The sequence below is a fragment of the Ascaphus truei genome, chromosome 9 (assembly GCF_040206685.1).
Source record: "Ascaphus truei isolate aAscTru1 chromosome 9, aAscTru1.hap1, whole genome shotgun sequence".
Classification (NCBI taxonomy): Eukaryota; Metazoa; Chordata; class Amphibia; order Anura; family Ascaphidae; genus Ascaphus; species Ascaphus truei.
In genome coordinates this window covers 69,176,342-69,191,254 of record NC_134491.1, presented here as the reverse complement: position 1 = coordinate 69,191,254, position 14,913 = coordinate 69,176,342, and the positions used below count along the sequence as shown (strand labels likewise).

General features: G+C 42.8%; 1 protein-coding gene across 2 annotated transcripts in view; it reads left to right on the top strand.

The window, feature by feature from the left end:
- Window positions 1-14,913, top strand: part of SYT6 (synaptotagmin 6) — a 335,617-nt gene that overhangs the window by 8,541 nt on the left and 312,163 nt on the right. Inside the window, exon 1 of one of the 2 annotated variants that reach the window (XM_075615334.1) lies at window positions 7,210-7,386. The exons of the other annotated variant lie outside the window; for it this stretch is intronic. Coding sequence (XP_075471449.1) covers window positions 7,380-7,386 — 7 coding nt within the window. The 5' untranslated portion in view covers window positions 7,210-7,379. Of the gene's footprint in view, window positions 1-7,209; window positions 7,387-14,913 lie in introns of those variants that run through there. 2 annotated transcript variants of the gene reach the window in all.

Here is a 14,913-nt window from a genome sequence, read left to right as displayed (position 1 = left end):
TCTACTTTCTCAAACATTCGGAGCGATGCCGGAAAGACTATGGCACCAAGATTTATTACGGGTTATAACAACTCTTCGAGAGCCATAGGTAATATATTGAACAAACATTGGGGGATCCTTAAGTGTGTCCCCCATTTAGGTTAAATTTTACCTGATAGGGCAACAGTTAAGTTTCGGAAAGCTCGTAATATAATGCACATTCTAGCTCCCACTAGGCTTAGGGATCCCTCTGTAAAAATCAACAACGGTATCAAGGCTTCGGGCAATACTAGGTGTGGCAGATCACGTTGTACCCCTGCAAGTATTTGACGGTATCAAATAAGACTGTTTCACATTCTAATGGCAACATTTTTAAAGTCAAAGGTTAAATAAATTGTCTGTTTGTTTGTCATTTATGTGCTTTCGTGTGGGTGCGGCCAGCAATATGTTGGCCGCATAATCCGCCCACTTAGTGCCCGATTCCTTGAACATAGGAGGAACATATTAAATGGAATAATGACCCATAGTATATATAGGTGTAACGCCTGTATGCCCGCCGACCTGGCAGTCCCCAGTACTGAGGTGGGAAGGGTTTTACCACGTACCCACAGCAGTGAGGGTGTGCCCGGAGTGTGGTATGGCGTTGCCGGGCCTGTAGAAAGATGGTTAGTTATACTTGCAACGCCTTGGGATTCAGAGTAAGGATTGTGATGTCCGTGTGCCAGAGTTCAGGGGTACAGAGAGCAGGATCATAATGTTCGTAAGCCAGAGTCCAGGGATAACAGAAGTCAGCAAGGTTGTGTCCGTAAGCAGGGTTCAAGGGCAGGAGAGAGCAGGGTAATCCAGTACAAGCAGAGGTCAAGCCAGGGAAATCCAGGGGTAAGCAGGAGCAGGAACAGAAGCTGGAAAACACAGGAGAGCCAAGCATAGGACTGCACACACAGAGGTCACAAAGAACTATGCAGAGCAAGGAACTAGAGGACAGACAGGGGTTATAAAGGATGGAACACCAATGGGAGAGAGAGGAGGAGCAGAGGGTGGAGAGAGAGGCAGCAGGGATAGGTGAGAAGGAGAGGAGGAGGAGACAGGTGAGTCAGAGAGGGAGATAGCTTAAACAGCCTGGGAGGAGGGGCCAGAGGTCTGGGAAGGCCTACAAGAGGAGCGTGTGCGCGCGCCCTCTGTAAGGTTAGAGTGCGCGCGCACAGGCTGTGTCAAGAGGCGCGCGGAGCGCCGCGCCGCAGGGGCGCCCGCCGAGGGCGGGGGAAGAACCAGAGGGGAGCATGCAGAAGGTAAGGGGACCGGAGCGGGAGCAGAGGGGGACCGTGAGCAGGGAGTATTTTAAAGGGAAACAGGAGACTTAGAAGGCGCGCGTGCCCTGCGGGGAACGCGCGCAGACGCTGGGAGAGTGTCACGGACTGACGCAGAGGGACGGATGCGGGAGGAGGAAGGGAGAACAGAACGTGGAGGCAAGGAAGGGACATGAGAGGCAGGAGGAAGCGCAGCGCCAGGGACACATGGAGGGGAAGGAATCCCCTAAACTGTCACAATAGGCACTTTAAGACGGTCCATAATCAGGATCCCAAGACCTTAAAGGTCACGGGTTTAGAATATATTTCCCCATTTACATTGGGAGGGGACAGTTTTAAGGTGCTTTGCAGACAGGAGACTCATTGGATCTAACGGTTGGCTACATTGGCCCCCGGTGGGTTCAATGAGACCCTAGATATGAGTACAGTTGTATGACATATACCCTTCTCCTTTCTTTTTCGTCCTTTTTCCATCTTTCAGTAGGTTAAGATGGTCCTGGTTTTGCTCTGGATCCTCGGCCTTATCCATATTCTCCCCCTCCGTCCATCTGTCAGCCTTTAGGGAGGATTATCACTGGACATACTGATTAGTCTAGGAATGTCCACATTCTAGATATATGATAGTTTAGGCATATTTAATTATGTCATATAAGCAGATATCTAATATCTCGCCACACAGCCTCACCTCGGTTTAAAACTCCTACAATTTATCTTGGTTAATGTGTTTAAACTTAATTTAATTTCATTTTAATTGTGATATCTTTTATTATGCATTTTTTCAATAGTTAAATGTAGTCCTCTAAAAATAGTACATCTCTATTAAGTGTAACCACAATGTGTTTGAATAATTTTGTTTGAAGTTTATAAGGTTATAATTATAATTTGTATAATATTATTTATACTAATATGTAATGTATTGATATTATGTCTGATATGATTCAGTGAGTGATGCAGGGTTTAGCAAGGATAGCATGCTCATTTACCTGTGGGTGGTGGTAGTTAGTAATGGATGCACTGCTATAAATTGCAAGCCACTATTGGCCTTTGAGAAAGTCTCACGCAGAGACTAAACGCGTTAGGACGACAACACAGTGACATTACGTCATCACTGGTGGACCGGAAGCTGGCCTGTCCTGATTCCCGCTGTTTCTGGCTGGCAGTGCGTGGAGCACATTGTATCCTGCCTGTCTCTGGGGCTCTCATCAAACAGGGAGTCCCTCCATCGGTGCAGCCAAGATTCAGTGAGTCTGGTGTGGCATCTATACCGCGGACTGTATCTGGTCAATCCATCTGGACCTCTGCCAGCGACGGTGATATTTATCACTATATGCTCTTAAATCTATGATCTTTGTGAGTGAGCCTAATTCCCTTTCATTTTTAATAATAAAAATGAAACAGTATCACGCTATGGGCCGGGCGCTTTCTTCTTTTTCTTTATACAGTATATATATATATAATATACAGTGTATATATATATATATATATATATATATATATATATATATATATATACACACACACATATACATGAAAATAATCAGCGCTAGCTATTCTTTATAACAATATAAAATTAAGTGTGTGTCTCAGATAACTCTGCGAATGATTATAAAGCTAAACCTAAGTGAACTTTTTGGTAAAAAGTGCTCTAACTAGCTAAAAAGAAGCACTCACTAGATATAAATTAATAGTGATATAATTATATCTTCCAAATGGAAAAATGCAACTTAAGTGAAATATTAATGTACCGTGTGACACGCAATTATAAGTGTTGTGTATAAATATAAATGTAAAAAATTATACCAGCTGAATACAGATGTATGGAAATAAGAGTCCAATGGACATAAAAGTAATTTCCCAAAAGATGGAGTTGTTAGGGGATTCTTCAGAAACAGATCAAATAGTTAATTACTGAAGATGTAAGGCAGCTTCTTTAGAGGATATACCACATCCAGATCTACAAGGTTCATCTGTGAGAAAAAAATCTCTGTGAGTTGTAGCCGAGGATACAAAGTAATGTATGCTCTTAAATCACTCAACAAAAACACTTCAGGAAAGAAGCCTGTGCTTCATCATCCATAGCATAAGTTTTAGTCTAAAGACCAGATACTTGCACATGAATGAAAACTTTATAACATTGTGTTGTCTGTTTGTATGGGTTCTGGCTCGTCCGCGCAGTGAAGCTCCAGCGTATACCGCCTCAGTCTGCTGCATCCCATGTGACCCTGATACATTTTATCATGGTTTCGTGACATATATATATGCAGGCGCCTAATGAGTCCAAAAATAATGGAATCCTGGATATCCAGTAGAAATAGTTCCAGTTCCAAGGAAATCAACAGTCTCTGTATCTTGGGGTATTCAGGTATGACTTGATGCAGTGGAAGTAGAACATGCAATGAAAAAATAAATATTTAGTGCAACACAGTTAAACAATTTATACAGACATAATTGCAACTGGCTGACATAAACAGACAAAACAAACAGACACAACTAGACAAACAACACTTAAGCAAAGCTAATGATAAAAGTTATTTATTAAACTAGATGATAAAAAGGACAAATGGCTAACAGACCGCTCCGGTGGGTTAAAACCTAGATAACACTCACAGGACGGCTGCTGGTAATTCGCATAGTACCAATGGGGGCTGGTGACCGCGTGTGGGGGATCCGCTGGGTGCCTCAGACGCCTTGTATTCCTTCTGCGTCTCTCTACTGGCAAAAACCGGAAGTGACGCCGTCCTCGTGGCGGACCGGAAATGACGTTGCCGGATGTGACGTCAGAACCTGGCAATCTCCAGTGGAAGATACAGGAAACGGCGATCTGCACCTCCTACCAGCAGCCGTCCTGTGAGTGTTATCTAGGTTTTAACCCACCGGAGCGGTCTGTTAGCCATTTGTCCTTTTTATCATCTAGTTTAATAAATAACTTTTATCATTAGCTTTGCTTAAGTGTTGTTTGTCTAGTTGTGTCTGTTTGTTTTGTCTGTTTATGTCAGCCAGTTGCAATTATGTCTGTATAAATTGTTTAACTGTGTTGCACTAAATATTTCTTTTTTCATTGCATGTTCTACTTCCACTGCATCAAGTCATATCTGAATACCCCAAGATACAGAGACTGTTGATTTCCTTGGAACTGGAATTATTTCTACTGGATATCCAGGATTCCATTATTTTTGGACTCATTAGGCGCCGGTATCTCTTTTGTTTATTTGCTGTTTATTCTGATTGTACTGTCAGGTTACCACCAGGCTGCCTTGCGACCATAGGGCTCACCCTTAGAGTAGGGTCAATTGTTTGTAATCCCCATTAGCGCTATTATACATCACTCCCCTTTCCCATATATGTATGCAGGGCACCCGGCAACTTTCTTGGGCACCTGGACTAGAGCCTGCACCGGGCTCTGGGTTGTTGAGCGCAGAACAGGGCCCCCTTCTCTCCCACTCTTTCCTCTTCTCTCTCACTATTGCTCCTTTCTCTCTCTCCCTCTCTCTCTCTCTATTCCCCTCTCTCTCTCTCTATTCCCCTCTCTCTCTCTCTATTCCCCTCTCTCTCTATTCCCCTCTCTCTCTCTATTCCCCTCTCTCTATTCCCCTCTCTCTCTCTTGATTCCCCTCTCTCTCTCTCTATTCCCCTCTCTCTCTCTCTATTCCCCTCTCTCTCTCTATTCCCCCTCTCTCTCTATTCCCCCTCTCTCTCCCCCCTCTCTCTATTCCCCCTCTCTCTCTATTCCCTCTCTCTCTCTATTCCCCTCTCTCTCTATTCCCCTCTCTCTCTCTATTCCCCTCTCTCTCTCTATTCCCCTCTCTCTCTCTCTATTCCCCTCTCTCTCTCTATTCCCCCTCTCTCTCTATTCCCCCTCTCTCTCCCCCCTCTCTCTATTCCCCCTCTCTCTCTATTCCCTCTCTCTTACTATCCCTCCTCTCTCTGTCAATATCCCCTCTCTTTCTTTATTCCCCCTTTCTTTCACTGTCCCCCTACTCTCTCTCAATCCCCCTCCTCCCTTACTCCCTACACTCTTTCTCTCCCCTCAATCCCCTACTCTCTCCCCCTCTCCAACCCTCACTCACTCACTCACTATCTTCTCTCACTCTCCCCCTACTCTCGCCCTCTCACCCTCGGACTCTCCCCCACTCTCTCCTTTCTCTCCCCCTAATCTCTCTCTCATCCCCTCTCTCTCACCCCGTCTCTCATTCTGCCACCCCTCCCCTCCCCGGGCCCTAACTATGGAGCGGGATTGTTGGTCTGTATAGACCCTACACGGAGCTGGAGTGGGGCCACCCAGGCAGCCGATAAATGAAGTTGGGACAGACTCCAGGTGATCGGACCACCAGGGCGTGCCCCCCTTTGCTCCCCGGCTCGGCGCTCCCCCCCTATTGGTGGCTCTAGTAGTATGTTTCATTTTCGTATCAGGTAGAATTTTGTTACATGAGATTTTTCTATATGTAACTTGTAGAAATACATGTGCGCAGTAGTGCCTCGGAAAATGTGCATTTTTGTCTGTGTGAAGTATTCTTCTACCGTTTTAGAATTTGGCAGATACTGCGCTAGTATTCTGCTCTAAAAAAAGAGTTACGTCACCTTTAAAGTGACGGTGAAAACTAACGCAGAAAAACATCAAGAAAATGAACACAAACTGCACCTATTTTAATACTTGGACCTGCACCCATATGCTAATGTAACTCCGCCCTCTTGTTCCATAAATCCCTCATTCTATCGCAAGCAGACTCGGACATACTCGAAAATGGCGCTATTAAGATTAATACATGGATGCAGCCAGGCGCAAGTATATTTCAGCAAGATTAACAACAAAATAAGAACTTTGTACTGGAATTTACTATTTCAGTTTGATGTTTATCCATGTCACAAACCCTCGCATCGTTTGGTTTATTGGTTCTCCCTTTGTTTGGCACTTTCCTTTTCCCCCCCTTTTTTTTTTTTTTTCGTGAACACACTTTATTGACACACATTAGTTCTCTGCATTGGTGCAATGACTTTCGGTGATGTACTGTAATTGATGACATCATATTTCGTGGCATTTTGGGTTTATATATATATATATATATATATAATATATCACTATCTATCTATATCTCTCATCATCTTCAGCTCTTGTCTATCCACTGCTGTATGAAGGCCTCCCCAATGATTTTCCAGGTACTGCGGACTTTCTTCTGCATGTTGCTCCAACAAATTTTCTGATTTCATGTACCCCTCTTACTTTTGGGCATCTTCTTGGTCTTTTAATCACTCTTGAAATCAAGTGGAGCACCATCATTGTCCAACGATGGTCATTTCTTTTTGTGATCTCTCCGGCCTACTGCCATTTTCATTTCTTGACTCTTGTGATGATGTCACAGACTGTTGTTTGGTTTCAAACCCATTCATTCTTTTTCCTATCTCTTTGGCTAATGCCCAGCATACATCTCTCCATACTTCTTTGTACCTGGAAAGATATTGGAGCTATCCTAACCAGTGGTCTCATAAGTTGCAATCAGTGGTCCAAGTGGGATGGTAGTAGGTGCGGATGGGAGGACCACTACTTTTCAATCAAACCACAGAGTACCACTACAAATTTTATTGACAGACCAATGGCTCCCTTTTCTATTGATAGAAAATGGGATTTGGATTAGGAAGTCTCCCCCTTTTCTGCTTCCTAAGTATAAATATTGTATCATCATTTTTAAAATATAGTCAACGTAGCTTTTGTCCTCAATGTTAAAAATATTTAGAATCTTTTTGAAGTAATGCTCAATACAGCTACTTTTTTTTAAGCCACTACAACCGTTGAGTCTAAATATAATTTAGAAGGGTTCCGCAATTCTTAAAAGGCTAAATAAAACCCCTCACTGGCACGGAGTCAGTAGCAGTGGCCAAATGCATTAAGGTTTTGAGTGAAGTAGCCCAACGCCATTGACTTAACAGAAGCATCTGCCTACAGTATGAATGCAGGCAGTAAACTGGAGGGCCACGTGCTCTGCTTTATTTAAGCTTACTGTAGCAGATTTAACTCTCTCAGAAGGTTTTTGTTACTGGCTGTTGAACGGCTTTTCTTGTTTCCCGACGCTGGAGATGGAAATATGATTTGGCTTCCTTATGGAGGGTAAGTGAGCAGATATGCACAGTGGCATTTTGTTATGGAGTGGGGGTCAAAACATAGGCTTTTTGGCCTCATTTTGCAACTGAGCGCAGATTAACCCCTCTGTTGCAGGCTCTTGTTGCATAGAAGCTATTACTGCTGGCTGAATTCATGCAAAAGCAATTGGCACATGCAGGACAAGTCAGATCTCATGTGCAAAATAATGCCAGTAATGTATACACTCCCCATTTTGCAAGTGAGAGCTGGATAATGTTTGCAATTTTCTGTCTTTTTTTTTTAAGATGATGTAATATAATCTAGTATCGATGCGCATTATGTAACGCGCATCATTTACAAACCAGTGTATGCTTTAATTTGTTTCAGAATACAAAATGTGCAGCTCCCCTCAAATGCTTGTTATTGCTTGTGTTGTCTCTGAAATTAGATGTCATTAGTGCTACTCAGTGCTATGTTTATCTAGGAAAAGTTAGACTATTGGTACTGTATCTGTAAAAATAATTGATTACCTTGAAAAGCATTTAAAGGGACGCTAAAAGAGGCATTTTCATTCTGTGGCTCAAAGCATCAATGTACTTATTGATTTGGGGGGTAACAAGAGGAGGACTTGGAGAGCTGCACGGTTGTAATAGAAGAAATTGAATTTGGTGTCTTTTCACGTTATTTCTTTCCCTTTTACTATCATCAACATCTCCAATTAACAAGCTTGTTACATTAGGGAGAAGGGGCGGCTCAGTGAGTAAAGACACTGACTGGCACTGAGTTTGAAGCAGGGGAGCCTGGTTCAATTCCTGGTGTCGGCTCCTTGTGACCTTGGGCAAGTCACTTTATCTCCCTGTGCCTCAGGCACCAAAAACATAGATTGTTAGCTCCACGGGGCAGGGCCTGTGCCTGTAAAATGTCTCTGTAAAGCGCTACGTAAAACTAGCAGCGCTATACAAGAACATGCTATTATTATTAGCTGCAGCTGCACAGACAACGTTCCTGCGCAGTGGTGCATCGCGTCTTTGTATGAAGGAAAACAATGTTTTTTTTCTCATTTACATTTTTATATGTGCGCAATGCTGATAGCAAGTTCCCTATATTTGATGCAGATATTGAGCAGAGAAGTCAACCTCTAAGGATTGAGATAAGTGAGATTAAATGGTTTTGCTGATAAAGCAAAAATGGTGGCTTTTACCAGTGAGACGCTATTGAAGTCTATGGGTCATTGACGCACAAACATTAGTGCGACGCAAAGAAAATGAGTCAGAGTTGACAGTTGTGGTTCAGCCTGGAAAACTTTAGACCTGGCAAAGAAAGAGAAAATGATGATTCAGATTTCAGCTGCATAATTGGATACATGCCATTATTAGATGTTCTTTTGCTTAACTGAAATGTTCAGTATCTGAATACGCAGTGGGCCTACTGTATGTACGTACATATATTTTTCATTTTTTTGTGTTGAGTCAAAAATGTCAGTTATTAAAAGTAATCAAATCTTCATAAAATGTACACTATGAAGAAATGCTAGTAGTTTTCAATAAGAGGCCAAATTAATAGTTATGTTTATGAAGACTTCATACATATGAAGCATATTTTGTTTGTAATGATTTGGGATGCATCCCTCTTGTTTAATACCTGATTGATACAATTAAAAATAAAACAGAATTGTGTATTTTTTTTTATTTCTAATTAGTGCTAGTAAATATCAATTATTAATGTAATATTATGTATAATAGCCACACTGTGAAAATAATACATGTTATTATAATAGCAACTTAATTCTGCACTATTTAAGATTTTAATGCACTTTCTCCTTTTTTTTGGTACATATAAAAAATATTTTATTATATAGCATTCACATTTGGCACTGATGTAAAAAATTGAGGTTAGTACACAAGTGAAATTGAGGTTGACATGTGCCAATTTTGTGCTAAAATAACATTTGCAGCGCTTAGTAGATAGGGCCCCCTTGTGTCCACTGTACATTATATGCTAACATCACTGGAAGACCAGATCCCTCAATCCCACACGCCAGTGCTAAGAGCTATTCTGAGAAGGCTGTGTGAAGTCTGGGTGAAACACCACTTTGTGTTGCCTGGTGGAATGAATAGGAAGAAAAGGTTGCCATGCGGACACACTTTGGGCTTTTCAAAGAAAATTTTACTAAGATGTAAAACAGCTTGCAGAAAAAAATAAGATTGTTAATCACATTTGGGATTGGGTTAGATCCTCAGAAGTCCGTTAAATTCGAGCTAATAACGTCCGTTGCCGAAATAGGTAACGAACGCTATGTTTCTTCCGTTTAACAGGTATCCTCAAAGCTAATGATATGCAAAAATTATGTCTGTTAGTAAAAGTAGCAGCGCTTATAATGGTGATTGCTTTGTGCAGAGACGTGTTAACCAGTACCCTGCACGTGCGGATTGTTCAAACTTTAACTCGCGTTATTAATGCATGTGTTAAAGACGCATTTCTTATGTACGTTACCTAAAGCTAATGTAATTATTGTTATTATATGGATAAAAAAAATACACTTTCTATTTAACCTTTTTCATTATTTTTAGTGTCCCTCCTTCATTTATTTTAATTGTACATTATTACAAGCTAATTCTGTATTATTATTTTAGAAGTATTTATGGATAAACATTGTACACCCATACTTCATACAGCCATGATTACAGTATATACCATATTAGGTCACACAAACATCCTACATTCACTTTAATCACTAAAAACCATACTATATTTTATGGTGTTTCAGACATTTACAGTATATGATCCCTAATATATATTTTGTATGACACGTGTAACTGTTTAATGAAAGGGTTACGTACTCACTCAGTACATCGCTTGTAGGCCATTCCCAGAAATTACGCTATGATGAGTAACGCCATGTTTTGGTTTGACCTAATTATTATCATTGCGTAATTTCTATGTGCTAACAATAACAGAGGTTTGTGGATATGCGGTGTTAGATTAACTGCTCATTAGCATACGATTTGCATATGAGTAAGCCAGATGTCCGTTAAAATTTATCGATGCGATATTTTTTGCGTCAACGCCAGGGCATCGCAACGCAAATCACCTTTGTGGATATGCGTTACGGGATCGATATGATCAATGGCGGTAACGTAGATCTAAAATATTTAACGGATATACCCCATTGAGCTCACTCTCAGGAAATAATCCATTTTTTAAGGGAACTGCATCTTTAACCCTTTTGCTGCCAAAGGTGCCCGCGAGAAGCTGTCCAAATGTCACTGTCCTAGTAGTATTTTTTCCCCTAAGAGCTTAACAAGGAATGATCCTTTACAAATCCAGCGGAGATCACATTTACATCCTGCACTGAATATTTGGGCTTGTTGCGCAGAGTAAAACATCATGTTTTAGCATTGAGACGCATTATCGTACACCGTTTAGCTTACCAGTTCCCAAAGCATTTCTTGAACATAGAAGAACAACTGAGAGATTCTCATAGCTGTAAGGAAACGCTGTCAACTCTGTATTTAAATCTCATGAAGCCAAATCTTTGGGGAGTTCAGCTGTGGATGTTAGTATTATATGTATACTGTACATATAGGAGATCAAGGGGCGTAAAAATAGTGGGACTGTGCCTGACCAAAAAAATCTGAATTTTAACATTGTAAAAAAACAAACAAACAGAAAAACATATATTATTAAGATGTAAACAATATTTATACTTAGAGAGCAGATCGGAAGAGAAATATCCTAAAGCATATCATTCTATAGCACTGAAAGTGTATTCAGATCTGTACAGTACATATAGTTTTGCAGCCATAAAGTCCCTGCCCTGTAGAGCTTACAATCTAATGTTGGTGCCTGAGGCACAGGGAGATAAAGTGAATTGCTCAAGGAGCTGTCACTGGGGTTGTAACCAGACTCCCCTGCTTCAAAACTGTAAATATTGTCAGAGTTGGTGTCTTTACTCACCGAGCCGCTCCTTCAGCAGCCCTGTAACACATAAAGTAGTGGAACTGCAGCCCTGTAACACATAAAGTAGTGGAACTGCAGCCCTGTAACACATAAAGTAGTGGAACTGCAGCCCTGTAACACATAAAGTAGTGGAACTGCAGCCCTGTAACACATAAAGTAGTGGAACTGCAGCCCTGTAACACATAAAGTAGTGGTACTGCAGCCCTGTAACACATAAAGTAGTGGAACTGCAGCCCTGTAACACATAAAGTAGTGGTACTGCAGCCCTGTAACACATAAAGTAGTGGAACTGCAGCCCTGTAACACATAAAGTAGTGGAACTGCAGCCCTGTAACACATAAAGTAGTGGAACTGCAGCCCTGTAACACATAAAGTAGTGGAACTGCAGCCCTGTAACACATAAAGTAGTGGAACTGCAGCCCTGTAACACATAAAGTAGTGGAACTGCAGCCCTGTAACACATAAAGTAGTGGAACTGCAGCCCTGTAACACATAAAGTAGTGGAACTGCAGCCCTGTACATAAAAAAGCAACGGTGCTGTGGAAATCTACATGGAAAAGAGCAACACTACATATCCTCCCCAAGTCAACCACTGTGTGTGTATACATATTTACATTTATAGCTACAGTTCACCCAAATATCAAAGGGAATTAATAATATACACACACTGTATCTAATTGATACATAGCAGTTCAGTGTGCACAGCACTGTACCTTTCCAGGTGCGCAAGTGCTTGCGGAGTGGCCAATCTCCTTTAGGTTCCTTGCGGAACAGAAGCATAAAGCATAGATGTTTACCTCAAATGAGTGCGATTTGCGAGTTTTGGGCCCAAAAACTCCACGTAGAGTAGGTACTGACTTTATCAATAAGACTAAATTGAAGTCCTATGAGATTTTGATACACAAAATCAGTGTGACCTAACTACTGTATAAATCAGTGAATCGATGCAAGTGACAACAACTGATATTTCTCTTTGTCTGGCTTGTGGCTATTTTGGTTTATCGCTGAATAAAAATGTTTTTGAAGAAAGTCCGTTGTGCCCATCTCTTCACTGGATTTTGTGGTTGTTTTAACCCATTTGCTGCTGGAGGGGCCTCTATCTGGTATTGAATGGCTGAAGCAGAGCTGTGTGATGTCCCTTCTCCTTTATTAATAAGCAGAACATTCTGAAATTGCATTGCTTTTAATGAGATCTGCCCGAGGAGCAGCTGCCAGTGCTGTAAATCTGCTTTGTAAATGCATCTGTCTGATTTCAGAAGCATTCCAGAAATTAATTCCTCTGTAGGGCCCTCCCTACTCTGACCAGAGCTAAATAATGGCAGCCAGCGATGGGTTTCATAAGTTAAATGTAGGCTATTGAGAGTCAGACCAGTTAAGTATTTTAAAACATTAATTTAACTTTTAATGCTTTCACACACAAACTGTTTACCTATCTATACATCTTTCTATAGAGAGAGATATGTATGCTGTCTGTCTATCTAGTATCTAACTATAACTATCGATCTATCTCTATGTATCTATTGTTCTGAGCGATGTGTACAGAAGAGAGACCAACACAAGTGTGTGTATGTGTACTTCCTGAGGAAGTTGCTTGCCAGTGCCGAAATACGTAGAGCTGTTCTGATTGGTGGTTCCGGTAGTGATGTCATTTGACACGCTGCATCTAGCCCCGCCCCCCGATCGCAGACAGCCTGGGAATCCACTGCTCAGCTGTGTGTCGGCGTACACATCAGCTGCTGAACGCAGAGTGCGCTCCTTTTAACGGCGCCACTGGAGTCCTTCCCCTGCTCGCCTGGGACACTGCATAACATCACAACTGAGCCTTTTGGAGGCCGTCCGGACTGGAGGATGCAGCAGGGAGGTGATTCATCCAGTGTGTTCCTGCAGCCACAGCAGAGCAGAGATTGCTACCTGTCCAGTGTGTTCCTGCAGCCACAGCAGAGCAGAGATTCCTACCTGTTATCAGGTTTTTCTACTATGCGATTTTACCACTTTGTGAGTGTGCATTTTTAAGGTTTTTATTAACCTAATACACGTATTAAATTGGAATACACTATGGGGCATGCTCTTCTGCTTTATATGCATACATACATACTGTACATACAGTGGCGTGACTAAAAAAAATTGGGCCCCCTAAACAAAAACCTACATAAACTTAGTTTCCACTGGGGTCCCTATGTGAGTAGCTTTGCGAACACCCCTCCTCTCTCACACCTTCCTTTCACGCCATCACAATCCCCCCCTCATCCTCACACTCTCCCCACCCTTACTGTCCCACTCTCTCTCCACGTCTCACCCTTTTTCTGACTCTTCCTCCCTCTCTCATTCACCCCCTCCTCTCTCCCTCACACAGCCCAATTCCACCCCGCCTCCCCGCACACACTCTCCATTCTAACCTTACCCACATCCCTCCCTCCTACAAACACAATTACCCCCACCCCACACACACACACAATTCCCCCGCACACACACATAAAATTCTCCCCCCTACACACACACACACGGCTGCCAACAGGGTGGGTCTGTCGGGGTTGGCGTCTCGACCTCGGTGAGTCGGGGGGGCCCGGCCGGCCGGCACAGCAACTTGGGCCCGGGCTCTTGCCAGGCCCGTATGCCGGTCCTCTCGCGGTCGGGTCCCGACTCTCCCATAGCAGTAGCCTGCATGACTCTATCCCTCTGTCCCACGTCGACAGGCCTCTCTCATGTCAGCGCGCCGGAAGCGTTCTGCCGTCAGCGCTCTCTGCTTCCAGCACGCGACGGCATGAGAGGGAGGCGTGTTGGAAGCTCGGCGTGGGACAGAGGCATGTAGGCTGCTGCTGAGGGGAGAGTCGGGGTCCGGCTGCAAGATCACCGACAGCTGGGCCTGGCCAGAGGTCGAGCCCAACTTGCAGTGCCGGCCGCTGGGCCCCCACATCCACTGGACCTGGCCTGATCATCCACAAGGTAAGTCTTCTTTTTGTTTATGTACTGTGGGGGTCTTTTTAATATGTATTGGGGGGGTGGGGGTCTTTCTATATGTATTGGGGGGCTTGTATATATATGTGTGTGTGTGTGTGTGTGTGTGTGTGTGTGTGTGTGTGTGTGTGTGTGTGTGTGTGTGTGTGTGTGTGTGTGTGTGTGTGTGTGTGTGTGTGTGATTGTATGTATATATATATATATATACAATCACTTGTGAGCACATTCACATGTCCTAGGCAGGTCTGCAACTCAGCCTTTCACCATTATCCCCAGCATACAGTGCTTCCACTGCAGCAAGGGATTCTGGGAAATGACATGCAAATGAGCACACAATGTGTCACCTTTTGTTTGAAAAACCATTGTTACATGGAGCCCATATAAGCTGATGCTCGCTGTTAACACATCTTTAAAGCACAGCATGGGAATCAGATGCAAAGCCAGAGAAACCATTCACAGACATGTTTCAACCTTAATGGGGATCATCAGTGTGAAGTTGGTTGTACTGCTGGCTTTGCATTTTCAAGACTGTAGGGTTTACCATCACGTTTTAAGTTATGGTGGGTGAAAAAGGCAACAAGCTGCTGCAGTTTGGCGAGACTAGTAAAATTCTCTTTTCAGGCTGCAGTCGTGTGAGCT